This window comes from Meleagris gallopavo, chromosome 6 (genome assembly GCF_905368555.1).
Source record: "Meleagris gallopavo chromosome 6, MGAL_WU_HG_1.1, whole genome shotgun sequence".
NCBI lineage: Eukaryota > Metazoa > Chordata > Aves > Galliformes > Phasianidae > Meleagris > Meleagris gallopavo.
Genome location: NC_139409.1, coordinates 3,920,043 through 3,936,931, shown reverse-complemented (window position 1 = coordinate 3,936,931; position 16,889 = coordinate 3,920,043). Strand labels below are relative to the sequence as shown.

The 16,889-nt window shown below is 48.7% G+C and overlaps 1 protein-coding gene across 1 annotated transcript in view; it reads left to right on the top strand.

Annotated features, from left to right (window-relative positions):
- Nucleotides 1–16,889, top strand: part of SETD2 (SET domain containing 2, histone lysine methyltransferase) — a 54,311-nt gene that overhangs the window by 29,262 nt on the left and 8,160 nt on the right. Inside the window, exons 10-16 of the mRNA XM_085226918.1 lie at nucleotides 881–1,015; nucleotides 1,533–1,661; nucleotides 3,455–4,090; nucleotides 10,650–10,698; nucleotides 11,783–11,960; nucleotides 14,738–15,413; nucleotides 16,603–16,737. Of these exons, the coding sequence (XP_085083044.1) occupies nucleotides 881–1,015; nucleotides 1,533–1,661; nucleotides 3,455–4,090; nucleotides 10,650–10,698; nucleotides 11,783–11,960; nucleotides 14,738–15,413; nucleotides 16,603–16,737 (1,938 nt within the window). The remainder of the gene's footprint in view (nucleotides 1–880; nucleotides 1,016–1,532; nucleotides 1,662–3,454; nucleotides 4,091–10,649; nucleotides 10,699–11,782; nucleotides 11,961–14,737; nucleotides 15,414–16,602; nucleotides 16,738–16,889) is intronic.

The window sequence follows — 16,889 nt, the reverse complement described above, 5'->3', positions numbered from 1 at the left end:
ATGGATGCAGGAAGCAGTCAGGACGAGTTCTTAGAAGCACTTTGCACTCAGGAAGAAGTGATGTGCACTCCTTTTAGCTCCTACAAAACAGAATTTTTCTGCCTAAGGAAAGAAAACACTGTTCCTACCAATAGCATTTGTTACCTGCTCCTTTGGGAGGTGCTGCCTTTGAAAATGCCAACTTCATTTTTGCATGTTGAAATCCATAGAGTCAGGAAGCCAAGAAATCAGAAGTCATTTGTAAGTGGTTTTAACATGCTTATTAGTGCCACTGAGCAGTGAGCTAAATAAGGAAAGTTGGTGTTTCAATGTCTGCATGGAGAGCAGTGCAAACACTGGTTGTGGTTATAAATATGAATTGGATGTTTAAAGAATCACTGCAGTTAAACAGTTACGGTCATTTGGTGCACATCTGTTTTCCTATGTGAAAAGGTAAACTTCCAAGTAGAAGCATTTTGGGCACACGCTTGGAAATTCCCCTGCAGAGCACTCTGCACATGGCATGGATGTATGTATACATCTCAAATGTGCTATTCATTAGGAGAAATGCTCGTTAGGGCTGGGGATGCCTTGGTGTTGCGTGCGGATATGCTTACAGGACAGACTGCCCTCTGTGTCTTCCATTTGGGGTGGTGTAAAGAGAGCTGGTGGGAACACTGCACTTCTGTATGGCATTTCAGGTCTAAACAATGTTGAATGAAAACTGTAATATTCCAGATAAAAGCAACCCAACCAAACTGAGTCAAATTAAAGCCAGACTTCTGTCTTACAGTACGTAAGAATGAATCGGGAGGGACTTGTGCTGCCTTTCAGGGCCAAGGGAAGGAGCTCTTAGCATCATGTAGGGTGGCCTGATGATGGCTTTCTGTCCTCCCCGTAGGTGGATGGGGAGCTGGAGGCACTGCTGGAGAACGGGGAGGGCCTCTCAGACAAGAACCAAGTTCTCAGCTTGTCCCGGCTGATGGTGCGCATCGAGACCCTGGAGCAGAAGCTCACCTGCCTCAAGCTCATCCAGGTGAGCAGCTCCAGGCTGGGGTGGGAGGGAATTGCTGGGTAAGCAATGTCTTGTAGCCATCATTCGAAGGAGAAGAAGAAAATAAGATGAAAAGGGTGTCTCAGTGGTGCCAACACCTCAAGTGTGAGCTGAGCGACTCTGCTTCATTCATAGATGATCTGTAATGGTTGGCTTGCTTTTGTGATTCCTCTGAACCAGTGCAAGTCGCCTGCAGCCCGCCTACAGGGCAGCATGTTACCTCATGAAGTTTTATTCTGCAGCATGAGCCACTCATTAATAGTTGTAAACTTCTGCTGCATGTGTTACTGCATCCAAGCCAGCAGCCACGTCCACCTGAATTGCAGCAGACACGTGCCAGTCTTGGCTCTGGCTCTCTGTTTCATGTGCTTTCTCAGTGGCAGTGAATCTGACAGGTAGCACCTACCCAGCTCAGCATTTCCCACCTTAGGATGTGGATAACAAATGTAGGTTTTGCTGATGAGTTGCTGACCCTTCTGTGTCACTTTGGCCCACGCAGAACACGCACTCACAGTCCTGCCTGAAGTCCTTCCTGGAGTGCCACGGCTTGTCACTGCTGTGGATCTGGATGACAGAGCTGGGTGACAGCAGGGGAAGCACTGCCAACAACCTCAAGCTGCAACTGGAGGTCAGTGGTTCCTTTAATTCTGTCAGGTTTGAAGCTTTCATGATGATTTTGCTAATTGCTCACAGCACGTCCGTTTAAATATTATGTTTTTGATGGGGGCATTGCACACCAAGTGTTGGTGCAAACAAACTGCAGGTATCCTCACAGCCACAGCATGAAACTTCTGCTTTAAGGGATGTTCTGAATACATGGAAGGAATTTGCCTCTTTGGTTTTTCTTAGATTTCTGAGTTAGTGACATGAGCCAGACTTAAACAGCAGTGGCAGCGATCTTTATTTATTCCATACTGAACTACAGAGGCAGTTTGAGGTATTGCTTTGATGGGCTGAAGTGGAACTTTAATACTTCTGTCTTCTATATGCACTTCAGCATTGCATGCAAAAAACATCTGGAAGTTCCTTTCTTAAAGATGCATCTACAGAACTTTGCTGTGGATTTCAGAGAGGCGTGCCCAGCCTTGAGGCCAAGGACAGAAAACAGAGCTCAGGATGCCCATCCTATTACTAACTCCTGCTTCGTGTCCCCGAGGTGGTGGCAACGCCTGGCAACTCTTCTTCCTTAGCTCAGCATGGTTTTTCTCCTTTAACATTCTGAATGAGTTGTGCCGTCCTCCTGATCCCAAGAAGAATGATGTCTCACAGCCCCATACTGCTGAAAAGATGGCATTGAAGACAAGCCAGCTTTGACAGCCATATACTTCTCTTCAGAAGTATCCAGCACACTGTTCGGATTAGGATTTGATTGCCTGTTGCATGGAGTAGGTTCAGGCATTCAGCATCATTGTTCTCAAAGCCAGAGCTGCTCCCCACAAGTGTTAAGAGGGCATCTGAGTCACTGTGTCACTGGTGACTTTGTCTCCACTCTTTATGAATCTGATCACACCACGTTGACTACTAAGTTTGGTGGGTTTTATGGCTTTAATATACTCTTAAAATCTGTGCAATTCTTTACAAGTGAGGATGTGATAAGGGTCAGGTCACACTTTGCATATTTTTTTTTTTCCTCCTTTATTTTTTACATTGTTTTAGGAGAGTTGGTCTTTGGCCACCAGCTGCCCATGGACAGAAACCAGCACAATGCCCTAAGAGTATCTTCTGTCCTTTGCTCCTGGAGGACTGATTTTAAGGAGGAGCAAGTTGAAAAGCAGGGCAACTTCAAGTGCTGGAAAAGGCATGGCTGTCTCTTGCTTCAGAAAGACTGTTTGTCAGGGATTTGAGCTCTGGTTTTGAGAGGGAGGCTGCTGAAGTCACTATAGTATATATATTCAAGTCTCTGAGATGTTCTTTAGTGCCCATCCAGCCATGTGCTGCACATTTGACCAGTGACTGCTAAGCTGTACTGGCTGTCCAAGGAATGGCTGTGGCCATCTGTAAGTCCTGAGCTCTTTGAACGTGGCGTATTGCAATTCTGTTTGTGCTCACTGCTTTCTGCTCCTGGTTTGCTTGCTCTCAAACAAAAAAGTGGAGATTCACCACTGCAATTCAGCCTGGAAGAGGGACGCTGCTGTCCCCAGCTTGTGACCAGGTTGGGTATTAGTGAGAACTTCTTCTCTAAAAGAGTGGTGATGCAGTGGCACGGGCTGCCGTGTGCCAGTGGTCAGTGGGCATGGTGAGGTGGGTTGGGGTTGGACTTGGTGACCTTAGAGATGTTTTCCAACCGTAACGATGCTGTGATTCTATTTTATGATCCTGTTCACATCGATACATCAGTTATTTGAGAAAGAATTGTTCCAGGTGGGAGAGAGCTATGAATTCTTCAGCTCTTAACAGCTGTGACTCTGTCTTTGCAATTAGATTATGAAGACGCTGGAGCTGCTGCCCATCCCCACCAAAAACATGCTGGAGGAGAGCAAGGTGCTTCCCATCATCCAACGCTGGGCTCAGACCAAGAGTGCCATCCCACAGCTCAGTGAAGGTGATGGATACTCGAGTGAGAACACGTCGCGCGCTCACACACCGCTCAACACGCCGGAGCTGTCTGCCAAGCAGAGTGCTGAGGGGGACACGGATACCCCCAAGAAACTGGTATTCCGGAGGCTCAAAATTATAAGTGAGAACAGCATGGACAGTGCCATCTCGGATACAACTAGTGAGCTGGAGGGGAAGGAAGGCAAAGAGGACCTGGACCAGCTGGAGGTTCCCCCGACGGAGGTGTCAGAAGAGCAGCAGCCACAGCAGGAGGTGAAAACAGCCACGGATCCACCGGTGGAGAGCAGCAAGCCTCAGGAGCTGGAGGCTGAGCCTGAAGCAGAGGTCAAGGAGAGCAATGGCACCAAGCTGGAGGAGCCCATCACGATGGAAACGCCATCTCAGGACGAAGAGGAAGGCGTATCTGATGTCGAGAGCGAGAGGAGCCAAGAGCAAACAGACAAAATTGTGGATGTGAGCGACTTGGCCACCAGGCTGCTCGACAGCTGGAAAGACCTGAAGGTAAGAAGCACCCTGCTGCATCTGCATCTCCAGCACCTCTGCCCTTGCTGAACAACATGCAGCGATGTTGTGGTTGAGTGCACGCAGGGCTAAGATGCATTCTGTTGGTAAACTTTGACAACTGGGATTGCCATTTGTACATAAAGAGCTTTTCCAGGTGCTTTCTGTATATACCCTTTCACTGCAAGCTACCCTGTCTGTGATTCACAGTAGTTTCCCAGGCTTTTCTGTGCTGTGCACTGAAAGGAGCAGATTAGTATGGCCGCCACAAAGACATCTTAACCACATAGTTAGAATTTTTAGACTGCTTAGGGGGAGGGCAGCTCTGAGTTCTCAGCTAGTCAGGAAAAGGCTAGCAACAGTGCCACAAACGTTTTTGGTTGGCATGGCCCAGTATCCATCAGTCTTGATACAAACTGACCATCCATCAGCTCTCGAGTTATCAGAAGATTGTCAGTGTTTCCTGTTCTGCAAACATCTGTTTTACATCTGCAACGTAGAAAGCCTCCAGAAACCATTGGTTGGCAATTTACATTCTCTTGATGGCACCTTAAAGCTGGGTTCTCCTCTAGCTATTTGTAGTTGGTTTTTAGATCAGGTAAACACTTAGATTTTTGGATGTTAATCTGAGCCTTTAAATGTAGCTGCTCACTATTTTGCTTCCACTGAGCTCTTCTTAGAGCAGATAACTCAAGAGAAGGGTTTGAGGGCTACTGGTTGCCTTCTCCAGGACTGAGCAATTGTCCCTGAGCACTGTAGATGGCCTTTGCCACTCGATCTTTAGTCAACAGCTATCTTGCGTGAGGTTGAGGACACAGATCTGTAACTTGTCACTCAGTGCTTGAAGCATTTTCTGGGGGTTTCATTAGGTCTGTTTCTGTAGGATTGTATTTCTTGGGAAAACAAAGAAGGTGGGAGCTTTAATTTTTAAGTATTAAAGCAGCGTTTGCTGAGGATCCTGCAAAGCCAAGGCAGTTCCCAGCCCTGAGACTCTGAGTGCTGTCCTCACCAACATCACCAAAGTCAGATGAGAAAAAAGGGACCCTTGCAGTTTCCCAGTGCTGCTGCCCTGCAGCTGAGATGCAGCTGAGTCCCTACCAGACCAGAGGAGGATGTCTTGGTGGAGGTCTTCTGCACTTCTCTTAATCAAGCATCTGCCCAGTTTTAATTAGTAATCTTGAAGCACGTTTACATTTTACAGTGCATCACTTGGGTCAAGAGTTCTTTCCCTATTGAAATGGATAATGAAAAATGATTTAGGTTGATAAAAATGATTGGTGCCCATAATGCAGTACAATAATGTGCAGATAGAGGAGACCACAGTGAGCTCTGAGTCCTTGAACCTTCACTCGTGTTGTTTAGCTGTCATAGGTGCATTCATGAACATTTATAAAACATACCTAGCATTTTAGTTAATCTCTGAATTTTTCAGAGCAATCTCATGCTCTTGAAGTTTTGCAGAATTGTTTGAGCAGGTTGCCCAAGGAGGTTGTGGATGCCCCATCCCTGCAGGCATTCAAGGCCAGGCTGGATGTGGCTCTGGGCAGCCTGGGCTGCTGGTTGGTGACCCTGCACATAGCAGGGGGTTGGAACTGGCTGACCATTGTGATCCTTTTCAGCCCAAGCCTTCTATGATTCTATGATTCATAATCATTCCTCTAACTGGGGGAAGAAGTAAGCCTTTACCATATAGAATGTGAACTAAAGTGTTTATCTGCAGAAAAATTATGCTGTGCTCCATGTTCCTTCCCCTCTCCTCTACACGAAGTCGATCTGTGCCATATTGTTCTCTTGTTAAAACCTGCAGACTCCTTGTGTGTGCCTCATGGGTAATTTAAGTGACACTGTCAGGTTAAATTTGGGGTTACATTGAAACAGAGCCCTTTCCTGTTCGCCATTAGTACTTGGGGTTGTTGAAACTGATAGCTAAGCTAATTCCTGTCCTGTGCTGGAGATGCACCTGCTCTGGACCACCCATACAATCCTTTACTTGCAGCCAGAGGTTTTTACATGCTGCAGCGTTTAAACTTCAAGCAGCACACAAACAGTGCTCAAAAGTGCTCAGAAAAAATGGGAAGTTGCATAAAATGAGGAACTTCCCTTGAATATTGCTCTGTCATGCTAACACCATGTGCTGCGTCCAGCCTGAGTTCTCTCTGGAGCCAGGAGGAGCTCAGGTTGGGCACCATGGGAGCCCTCAGCCATCAGTTTGGGCTGTGCACTCGCATCCCCTCTGTGTCTGTTGCAAGGGATTTATTATCGTGAGGATGCCACCAACCCACTGCACTGTGTGCTCGGGGTGAGGGTGTTTGTGGTGTACCCTGTCAAGCAGAATTATACCAAAAAAAAAGTCGTTTTTCTCCTACAAACCATATCCCCACTCGTGGCACTCTGAGTTAACTGCTTCTGTCCGCCTTCCACCTGTTGGGATGCTGCCCAATGCTAACGATGGTGCAGCCCTAAATGACCAAAGGAAGCTGGCTTGGGTGGTTGGGAGGGGGGGGTCTGAAACCTCGGGACTTAAGCTTTGTCCTCTCCAGTGGTGCTGATGACCCCCTTTGTAATTTCACCCATTTCCATCCAGCTTCTCAGGGCAGCGAGGAGCTTGTTAACATCACCAGCTGACCATGTGTCACCTTTTCTCAACTCCATTTTCAACTCCGTGCTGAAGAAGGGAGAGAACGTAGCGTGCGTGCTGTGAAGAAACGGGAAGATGGTTGGGAAGCTGGATGGTGCATGAGCAATTTAATAGGTGAAAAGAGGACAGAGGTGGTTAACTCAGTGATGCCGACGTTATTTTGGTGCGTCCATTGCCGGCAATGGACGTCGCTCCGGGAAAATCCCGACCCCTGGCACGAAAGGATTAAGTGAGCTATCTTTTTCTATACCTCTACACACAGGCCAGCTGCCTTGGCTCTCAGGGCTGCTCCTTGCCCCACGAGGAGCAGTGCCACCGCTGTACATCCACCACATCACTCACACACCACGTCCCATGGGGGAAGTTTTCAGCCTGGGCTTGTGCCTGCGTGCCCTGCTCTCCAAGCATGTGGTGAGTGCTTTCCCCAGGCTGAAATCAGACCCTGCTGCACCCCAAGGATTGTGCTGTGGTCCTGTGCAGGTAAGGCCCCAAGGACAGCAGTCAGACCCACGGCAGAACAACACATACTGCGATGGTGGAGGGTTTCTGGTGCTCTCCCCTCTTGGCATCTCAGAACATCTTCCAGCGTCACCCTCGCCTTCTCAATAGGGTTGGCACCACAAAGGGGACGTGCACACCTCTGGTGGTGAGATCTAAGCTGTTAAGAACCTGTCGTGAAGCTTTTTCTCCTTTTGAAGATTTAAATGTCAGTAGGGGCAGAAGGCACGCTTGGTGTTAAGTGTGCTGATAGTTTGAGGACTGTCTGTTCGTTGGGTTCCATCACCACTTACCCAAAGCTGATCTGCAGGTCCAACAGCTCCATGTCCCTCTCCTTAGACATCCAGTGACGGTCTGCTGTCTGCACATCTAAAATCTGTCCTTTAGAGAACCAGAGCTGGATAGGAGTCATAGAATCATAGAGTGGTTTGGGTTGGAAGGGACCTTACAGCCCACCCAACTCAGTCCGGGTGCTCACAGCCCCATCCGTGACCTTGGGTGCTGGGGAGATGGGGCATCACAGCTTCTCAGGGCAGCCTGTTCCAAACAGGTCATAGCTTTGAGGCTCCGCAAACCTTCTCTTTAGTAGTTGGAGAAGATTTTTATTTTTAAGAAAAACTTATTGAGAGATCCAAGTGACTTGGATTTTAAGGGTTTTAGTTGAACACTTTTGGCTTCATGAATATTTAGCAGTTCAGGGCTAAGGTGATATCCCCACTCTTTGGCTTTGGCAAGGTGGCTCTTTCTCTTTTACGATCAAAACACCCTTCCTGTGAGCATAATTATTAGCCTGATGGGAATAGCAGAGCTTGGGTGGCCCCTTCTCCCAGTCACACACCACACAGCCATCCTAGAGCGACTGGCTACCATCCTGGCACGTGCATCACATGCCCTAATGAGGATGTTTGTTATTTGTTATAACTTCCAGCAGTTCATGGAAACAATAGGCATTGGTGAGCAGCCAGGCTGTTGCTTGAACTGAGGTTTTTTTGATCTTCACATAAGGAAGGCTTTGGGGTCAGCCCTTATTACCTCGGCACCATCCTATAGCTTCCTGCTTGTGTGCAGGGCTGGAGGTCACAGAATCATAGGATGATTTGGGTTAGAAGGGCTCTTAATGGTAACCCAGTTCCAGCTCCCTGCTGTGGGCTGGCTGCTCCCACCAGATCAGGCTGCTCAGGGCTTCATCCAGCCTGGCACTGCACACTTCCAGGGATGGAATGGGCATCCACAGCTCTCTGGGCATGCTCTTGGGATGAGCCTCTCTGCCCTGTAGCAGTCGGATCCATCAAGCAAAAATAATTGAGAGCTAATGGAGAAGCTGAGTTAAGCCCATTCTTCCCTTCCTTGTGCCATTGTGTCCTTTGAGACTAGAGAATTCTCTCTTGGCTCAAGGATGGTGTGTGTGCACCCAACAGCCTCATTCAGGGATTTTTTCCTTTCTTACGCTTGTAACGCTCACATCACTTCACTTTCTGCATCTCATTTTGTGTGTAATTCATTAAAAATGGTTCTCAAAGGTGCAGAGCCCTCTGGGCTCTGCTAGCAGTGCTCCCATTGATTAATTTAGCAGCGAGCAGCTTCCGCTTCCCAAAATAAACCAGGCTCTTCAGAGCGTCTGCTTGGCCACCATCTGCTCTTCATAGCACGGTGCTGACACATCCCTCTGCCTGCTGCTCTTCCAAAGGCTCTGCTGCATCTGCTCTTCCCCAGCCTGATCCTGGCACTCTGCATCCACCATCCAGAAATAAACAACTCGCTGCCATGCAGCAGTTCATAATTAGCTCGGATCGTTTTTTTCCAGTAGTTTCATGTTGCATGTTCTGCTGTTTAATAGGAGAATTCTTTTTTGGAGCTGGGAAGACTGTCTTAGCCAATGTCTCTTGTCTTCTTGCATGCTGCTTTATCCTTGAGCAGTCTGGCTCACTGGTTCCAGTTCAGTGTGGTGCTGCTACTTGGGAGTCAGCAGCTTCAGTATCGTTGCATGCTGCTCTCTGAGGATGAGCTTTCAGGGACTGGTGGTGCAGGAGGGAAGAAAATAAGAGGGAAAAATGCAGCACTTGGAGTGCTTTGGGGACTGACAGCTCCTAGCACAAGGCAGCAGGAGAGAAAATAGAGTCACAGAATCATTAAGGTTGGAAAAGACCACCAAGATCATCTGGTCCAGCCATCACCCCATCACTGCCATGCCCACTCATAGAGTCATTGAGGTTGGGAAAGACCTCCAAAGTCATCAATTCCAACCTCAGCCCATCACCACCATGACTGGGGCTGAACAGGCGCAGGGTTGTGCCCTCCTTGCAAAACCAAAATAGGCATTAGATCCTATTAAAAAAATCATCTCTGCTACTATCACTTTTTACAACCTACAGCAGCACCTCTGGGGTGATTGTGCCCTGTGGCCAGACCACAACAGGCTTTCTTACTCTTTCTTTATTTCACCAAAGAAAAGTTGAGTTTTTTCAGCCCATGGGGCACACCGTTAGGTTAAAACAGTAGAAGTGGAACCTAAACCTGGGCTCTCATTAACTATAGTGCTGGAGGTGGGCACGTTGCTGATGCAACATGCTGCAACTGGGTGACCCCGTGGAGTGATCATGTCATTTCCAGCCAGCTTGAATCAAATAAAAGGTTGATGGTTAGTATTTTGAAAGAAAATTGTTTGTTTTGCTCTGAGATTTTCTCTGAGCCATTAGCAAAGCAGGCTGGAAGCTGGCACGGGTTTGCCAGCCTCAGACCTGAACTTGGTGTTATTTCATCACTGTATTTCTTCAAAACTAAAGATTAGGTAGGATTAGGAATTGCATAGGCAACATCCATGCCCTGAATTAAAGGAGATTTTGCTGCTGCACTGAAGGCACCGTGGTGCTTTTTCCCCCAGAGGCATCATGGTGCTGCTGCTGCCTGTGCTGTTGGGTTAGGAACAGAGGACTAATGCTGCTCATGGAAGGTGGCTTTGCTCAGGTTTGGACTTTGCTGTTGATCACTAAATGACATTACAAACAAAGCATTGCTGCCATGGAGCAGGAGTCAGGAACCCAGGGCTGCCGGGGTATTGGGAAGGCACAGAGCCATTAGAGGTGATGTCACACCTTTTAGTGATGTAGCACCTTTAAAATGGGGCTTAGCAAAGCAACACAGCCAAAATCCAGGTGTGTACAGAGTGGGATGTCCTTGATCAGCAGCTGCCCTGTTTGGCACAAAAGCCCCATAGACTCCACAGACACAAATTGCTGATGAAGGACAGTATATAGAAAGCACCACAGTGACTTGCTTAAAGCTTCGCTTCCAAATGCCATTTCTTGGTGTTTGGTTTAAAACTGTGATTGAATTGCTAGAATGATGAGTTCTGATTCTTGCAGCCCTGTAGACTCAGGGATGTTCTCGCTGAAAACCTGACTCTGTCTCTGGCTTGTTTTATAGGAGGTGTACCGAATCCCAAAGAAGAGTCAAGCAGAAAAGGAGAGCAGTGGTATGTACTCACATTTTTCCATGTATTCCTAAAAAACGGATTAATTTTCCCAATGTGTGATGTCAGGAGAGGTTCCCAGTTGGTAGCTGAGCTGCTGATGCCATGTCCCAGCCCTAAATCCAATCCAGTCTGCTCCCTAAATCCCTAAAATATCTGATGTATGAGCAGCTGTTAGCAAGGGAGGTGAGATTTGTTTGCAGGGAGGAGCTCTGAGGTGGAGGCTTCTCCCTGTGCTTCGTGCCGTGGTCTCGTGGCTGATGGAGGGACAAGCATCGCCCATGGATGTGCACCCAGAGCAGATTGTACCACGGCCAAACCCTGGGAAGGCACCGAGTGATCTCAGGGCATTCACGAGCTCTTGGCACCACACCTGGTGACCCACACGCAGGGTGCATGGGCGGGGGTCTTGTCCTGCTGTTCTCTTAAGCTTGGGGCTTTCCTTGGAGCACATCTCTGCACTGAAATGTGCACCCAGGAACCATCATTAAAGTCAGGAGGAAGTACTGAAGCTATGAATGCATTTGCTGTGGGAAGAAGAGCCCTTTGGAACCTGGAGTGAAAACTAAAGTTATCTCTGAGGCTGGAAGCAAGAACGCAAGGGAGCATTTGGGGTTTTTCATTGACCTGAAAGCTGCTTCTCGAGGCCTGAGCTCACCAGCTCCATGTCTTTCAGTACAGACTCTGTGTCAATGACAATAAGCATGAGGAAGTTCTTGCTTTACAGTCAGGTTTTAGAATGTCAGAGCACTGCAGGAGATCTGTGCTAAGGTCTGGAGTCTCTTCCACTCTGAAATAGGTTTCCTGCTGAAAGAATGGGAGGAGGGGAAACGAGTGAAATGAGTGATGCATTTTCATCCATTAGGTAACAGCTCAGAAGTTGGAGTAGTGTCTAAAAATAGAAGTGAAAATAGAAGCTTTATTTTAACCACACTTGCAGTCCTGAGGCTGATTCTGGACAACCTGTAATTTGTTTGAATGGGCACTCTGTTGGCCAACACAGAAGAACCACTGAAACTCCAAGAGGTAGCTAGGAATATACGCTGAATTATAAAAACTCTCTCTTTTTACCCATTTTTCCCAACAGCTGACCGAGGCAGAGAGGCAGCTGGCCTCAGGGATCAGACTCCCACACCTAAGAACCCCGTCCTGAGCCGCACAGACCCTGAGTGGCAGAGCCTGAGCAAGGAGAAGAAGAGGAGGCGAGACTCACTGTCCCCTCCAGCATCAGCGTATGAGCGAGGCACCAAGAGACCTGAGGACAGGCAAGTTGGACCCTGCCAAGGGTCAAAACAGTGGGAAATTGGCCCAGGTGGCCTCTGCAAACACACAGGGATGGGGAAAAGAGTGTTTTGGCTGAATGCTCTGTGTGGTGAGTTGTGTTACCTGGGAGTTTTGCTGCTCCTGGGTCTTCATGGTTCTTCTTGTGGCTCTCGTGCAGCAGTGAGCAAAGGTGTAAAGGGGTCTTCAGTGTGGTAGAATCGTTAAGGTTGGAAAAGAGCTCTGAGGTGATGAAGTCCAACCGTTGACCCATCACTGGCACGCCAAGTCAAAGAATCATGGAGATGGGAAAAGGTCTCTGATCAAATCCAACCATCAACCCATCACCACCATGCCCACTAACCCATGTCCCTCAGCCTCTGCCCTTCTCCCCTGCCAATCCACTTGGGTCGTGCAGTTCTGAAATTCATCTTGTAGCAAGCCCAAGCCAAGCAGGATTTCTAACACAAACCAATCTCCTTGGGCAGAACAGAGGACCTCTGTTTAAGTTACCCCAGTGGCACTTCTGCTGTTGCCGTTTTTCATTGTTTCTCTCCTGTGTTCTCTTTACTCCTTGTTCGTTAAGAGAAGGAATATATTACATGGCTCATGTTTCAGGGAGACTTTAAATCATATTAAAGGCAGTACCAAGGAATCTCCTTTACAGAAGTCAGCTTTCCATTGTCCCTCTTAAATAGGATCTAAGGCAACATAGCAATTAGGGAACAATTGCTGGTGAGTCAGCCATGCCAGCATCCTTTTTTCCTCCTAGTGGGAAAGTTTGAGATGTCTGCATTAAAAACAAGCCAGAAATCTACAATACTGTAATTACCCATTTGGAGGATGTAAACATCACGGAGGGCTGGGGGCAGAAGGAGAGAGCTGAGTAAGTGCATTGTTTGTGGAGACAGGAGAAAGGATGGAGGGAATCATAGAATCTCCTGGGTTGAAAAGGACCACAATGCTCATCCAGTTCCAACCCCCTGCTATGTGCAGGGTCACCAACCAGCAGCCCAGGCTGCTCAGAGTCGCATCCAGCCTGGCCTTAAATGCCTGCAGGGATGGGGCATCCACAACCTCCTTGGGCAACCTGTTCCAGTGCATCACCAGCCTCTGGGTGAAAATGGTGTGCTCAGGTGAAGGCAAATAGGCTGGAGGAGTGCAAGCAAGCAGCTCTTCACCAAGCAAGGTAGGAAGATGTGAGCAGAAGCTTTGGGAAGCTCCAACCCACCCCTGGAATTCCCAGCAGTCCCAGAGGTGCTGCTTTTTCCCTCAGCTTGCCTCAGTTCTCCCTTAGGTACATTTGTTAAGAAGGCTTACAGCAGAACCACAGTGATGGGAATCTGAATGCAGCAGGAAGGGATGGAAAAGGAGTATGAAGGATTGGATGAAACAGAAAACAGGACAGAAGAAGAAGGATTGCATGAACACAGAATGCTGCGACTCACTCTGTGCTTAATCCTCAGTTTTCCTCTGTCTGTCCTTCCTCGCCAGCTGCCTCCCATGTAAACTCCTGAGGCAGTGCCAGGAAAGACTTTAATTACTTAAATTGAGCTCTTCATGTCAATAAGGTTCACATTAACAGATGCTTGCAGCTACTCTGGGAATGTGAGGAAACTTCTTAAGTGTTGGTAGCAATGTGCTTTTGATATGTGAATTGAACACATGAACACCAAGTTAGTATATTAAGAATATATGGGATGCTTTGTAGAATCCCACTTCACTTAGGGCTGCAAAACATTTCTGCTTGTAATCCCTGTTTTACCACACTCGTAACTTCTCAGAATATCCACCTTTGATCTGAAGTTTGCCGTGGTTGAGGTCTGATCAAAGTCCTTAGGCTTTTTTTTTTTTTTTTTAATATTTTAAGTCCTTGGAAAAATCCCTCCAGCTGCTTTGCATCTCAGGGTGAAAATTCTCACTCCTTAAAAAAAAAAATCCATCCACACTTTATTATATTTTTTTTTAAGCTAAAATTGTGGTCTAGTAAATAGCAAAACTCTAAACAGAAACGTGTTGCTTGCAATTCCATTGTTCTTAGTAATGTCTGCACATCTGTCTGGAGCACAGGAAGGGCACATGGCTCTGTGTGCTTGGGGCTTTGCCTGCAGTGGGAGGGATGCAGGGGCTCAGCATGGCACAGCTCAGAGGGTGATGTCCACCTGGAAGCCGAATGAATTGAGCCAAGGAAATAAGGCTGTGGGATGTTTGGGGTGCCTTGCTCCTGCTTTTTGGAACCTGGAGTGGAGAATTGAATTCAGGCTGAAGCAGTGGTAACCCAGCCTGTCTGAGGGCTCCTTGCTGCTTTTGCCCACACATCTCTGGGTTCTGTTTGTCCTGGGACTGCTCAGGGCAGTGGAGGGTGCCCCATCCTTGGTGCTCCCTAAAGCCAGGCTGGATGGGGCCCTGGGCAGCCTGAACTGGAGGGGGCAACCAGCCCATGGCAGGGGTTTGGGACTGCAGGAGGGAGGAGGTTTAGGTTAGATATTAGGAGGAAGTTTTTCACTCAGAGGGTGGTGAGGCACTGGAACAGGTTGCCCAAGGAGGTTGTGGATGCCCCATCCCTGCAGGCATTCAAGGCCAGGCTGGATGTGGCTCTGGGCAGCCTGGTCTGCTGGTTGGTGACCTGCACACAGCAGGGGGTTGGAACTGGATGAGCGCTGTGGTCCTTTTCAACCCAAGCCATTCCATGATTCTATGATTCCGTGATTCTGTGACCTTTAAGGCCTTTTCCAACCCAACTGTTCTCTGATTCTGAGGTTCCCTCTTCTTTCTGTTGCAGGTATGACACGCCAGCATCCTCGAAGAAGAAAGTCCGCCTCAAGGATCGCAACAAGCTGTCGACAGAGGAACGCAGGAAGCTCTTTGAGCAGGAGGTGGCCCAACGAGAGGCCCAAAAGCAGCAACAACAACTGCAGAACTTGGGCATAACGTCCCCCCTTCCCTACGACTCCATGGGCTATGGCACACCGCACCACAGCTTCATCGGCTACCCACCTGGCTACCCCATGCAGGCCTACGTGGACCCCAGCAACCCCAATGCGGGCAAGGTGCTGCTGCCCACCCCAAGCATGGACTCTATGTGCTCCCCAGCAGCCTACGAGCACCCTCAGCCCATGGTGGGGCACACAGTTGAACCCACCCTGCCCACTCCCCAGCCGGTCCCAGTAGTCCAACATGTAGCAACGCCGATGGAGGTGACGACTCCTCAGTATGTAGCACAAAACGACGCCGTGGTCCACCAAGAACCCAACGTGGCTGTCCTGCCCGTGCCCACCACGGGACCAGTGCAGGGGCAGAGCTACGGGGTGTGGGATTCCAGCCAGCAGCCGGTGGCCGTGCAGCAGCAATACTCGCCAGCCCAGTCCCAGCCTGCCATCTATTACCAAGGCCAGACCTGTCAGACTGTTTATGGGGTGACGTCCCCCTACTCGCAGACGACCCCACCGATTGTACAGGTAACCCGTGGGGGAAATGTGACCTTTTCAGGCACAGCGTGGCACAGTGCAGAAGGAAGGGAACCAGCCTGCAGCTGGAATGCTGTGTGTGCTCACGATGTGCCAGGGGCCGTCCTGGTGTGCTTTAGTGTTGGGCAGCATTGCTGAGATAATTCCATCTGAGAGTCTGTATAAAGCACAGGTTTGCTTTGTGGTTACTGCTGCTTGACTGGGGTGTGATCTCCCATAAATCCTCCAGGATATGAGGATTCCTTCCCCCTGATGTGTGCATCACTCCCATCAGACCCCATCAGTTTTTTCTTTTAGAGTATACCTAATTTTCATTTCAGATTATCCAGTGATGGTGTTCCTGCTGCACATCATGCAGGCTTCTTTCTAGTGAGGAGCATCACAGATGGCTTTAAAAAGAACAAAAGTGAAACTTTGCCGTTCTTTTGGTCTTGAATTCTTCCTAGTTGATGGCTTTGAGCACTGAAGCTCAGTGTCACCCAAACTCACTTTCCTACCTATCATGGAGGAGACACATTCTGAATCTCAGTGCCTGGAAAGGAAAATGTCCATGTCTTCCAGCACTTTGGGTTTCTCTCTTTTACCTTTTCTGTATTTTTCCACCTAAGGGGATTTTTGAATTTTGGATGAGTGCGGACCCAGATGTGCTGCAGTGAGGCTGAGTGGAGTGCTGAAATCTTTTTGTTCTGAGTTTCTCTTGGCCTCCCAATGATTTCACAGAGAACCTCACTTTGGTCAGAATTGCTCTGCTTTGTCTGTGGACCATTATTGCACATTTGGAGTGAGATGAAGCAGTAAAGTCAGGGGTTTACCTAAAGGAGGATGACTGCCAGCTGCTTCATGTTCTGTCCTAACTCCAACCTGGGGATCCCTCTGGGCTGACCTCATGGGCTGTTGTGGGGGGATACAGGCTGTGTCCTGGTGGCAAGCATTGATGCTGTCCTGCTTTACAAGCTCTGAGATATCCACTCTCATTTGATATGTTAGAAGATTTCTTCACCATACACACGCTGGGAAATAGTCTTTTGTGCTCGGTGTTGCACTTTGTTTCACTGTTGATGGAACAGTTGTCCTGAGCAAGTGATTCACTGTTCCCTTTGAAAGCTATAGGTTCTGTAGGCTGATCTCTTTGGCTCCCCAGGGGAGGATGCTGACCCCAACCCCTTGTTCTCTATTGCAGAGCTACGCCCAGCCAGGCCTGCAGTACATCCAGGGGCAGCAGATCTACACAGCCCACCCGCAGGGAGTGATTGTCCAGCCCCCTCCTGCTGTTACCACCATCGTGGCAGCTGGGCAGCCACAGCCCATCCAGCAGGTATGGCTCACACTGGGGTTGGGACATGGGAGATGGATGGCATCATTTGAGCTGCTCACCTCTGCGTGGACTGGGGCACCGGGCAGCTGGCAGAAGGACTGGGGAGCTGTTCTGCCCAAAGCCCCATCCCTGGAGGTGCTCAAGGCTGGGTT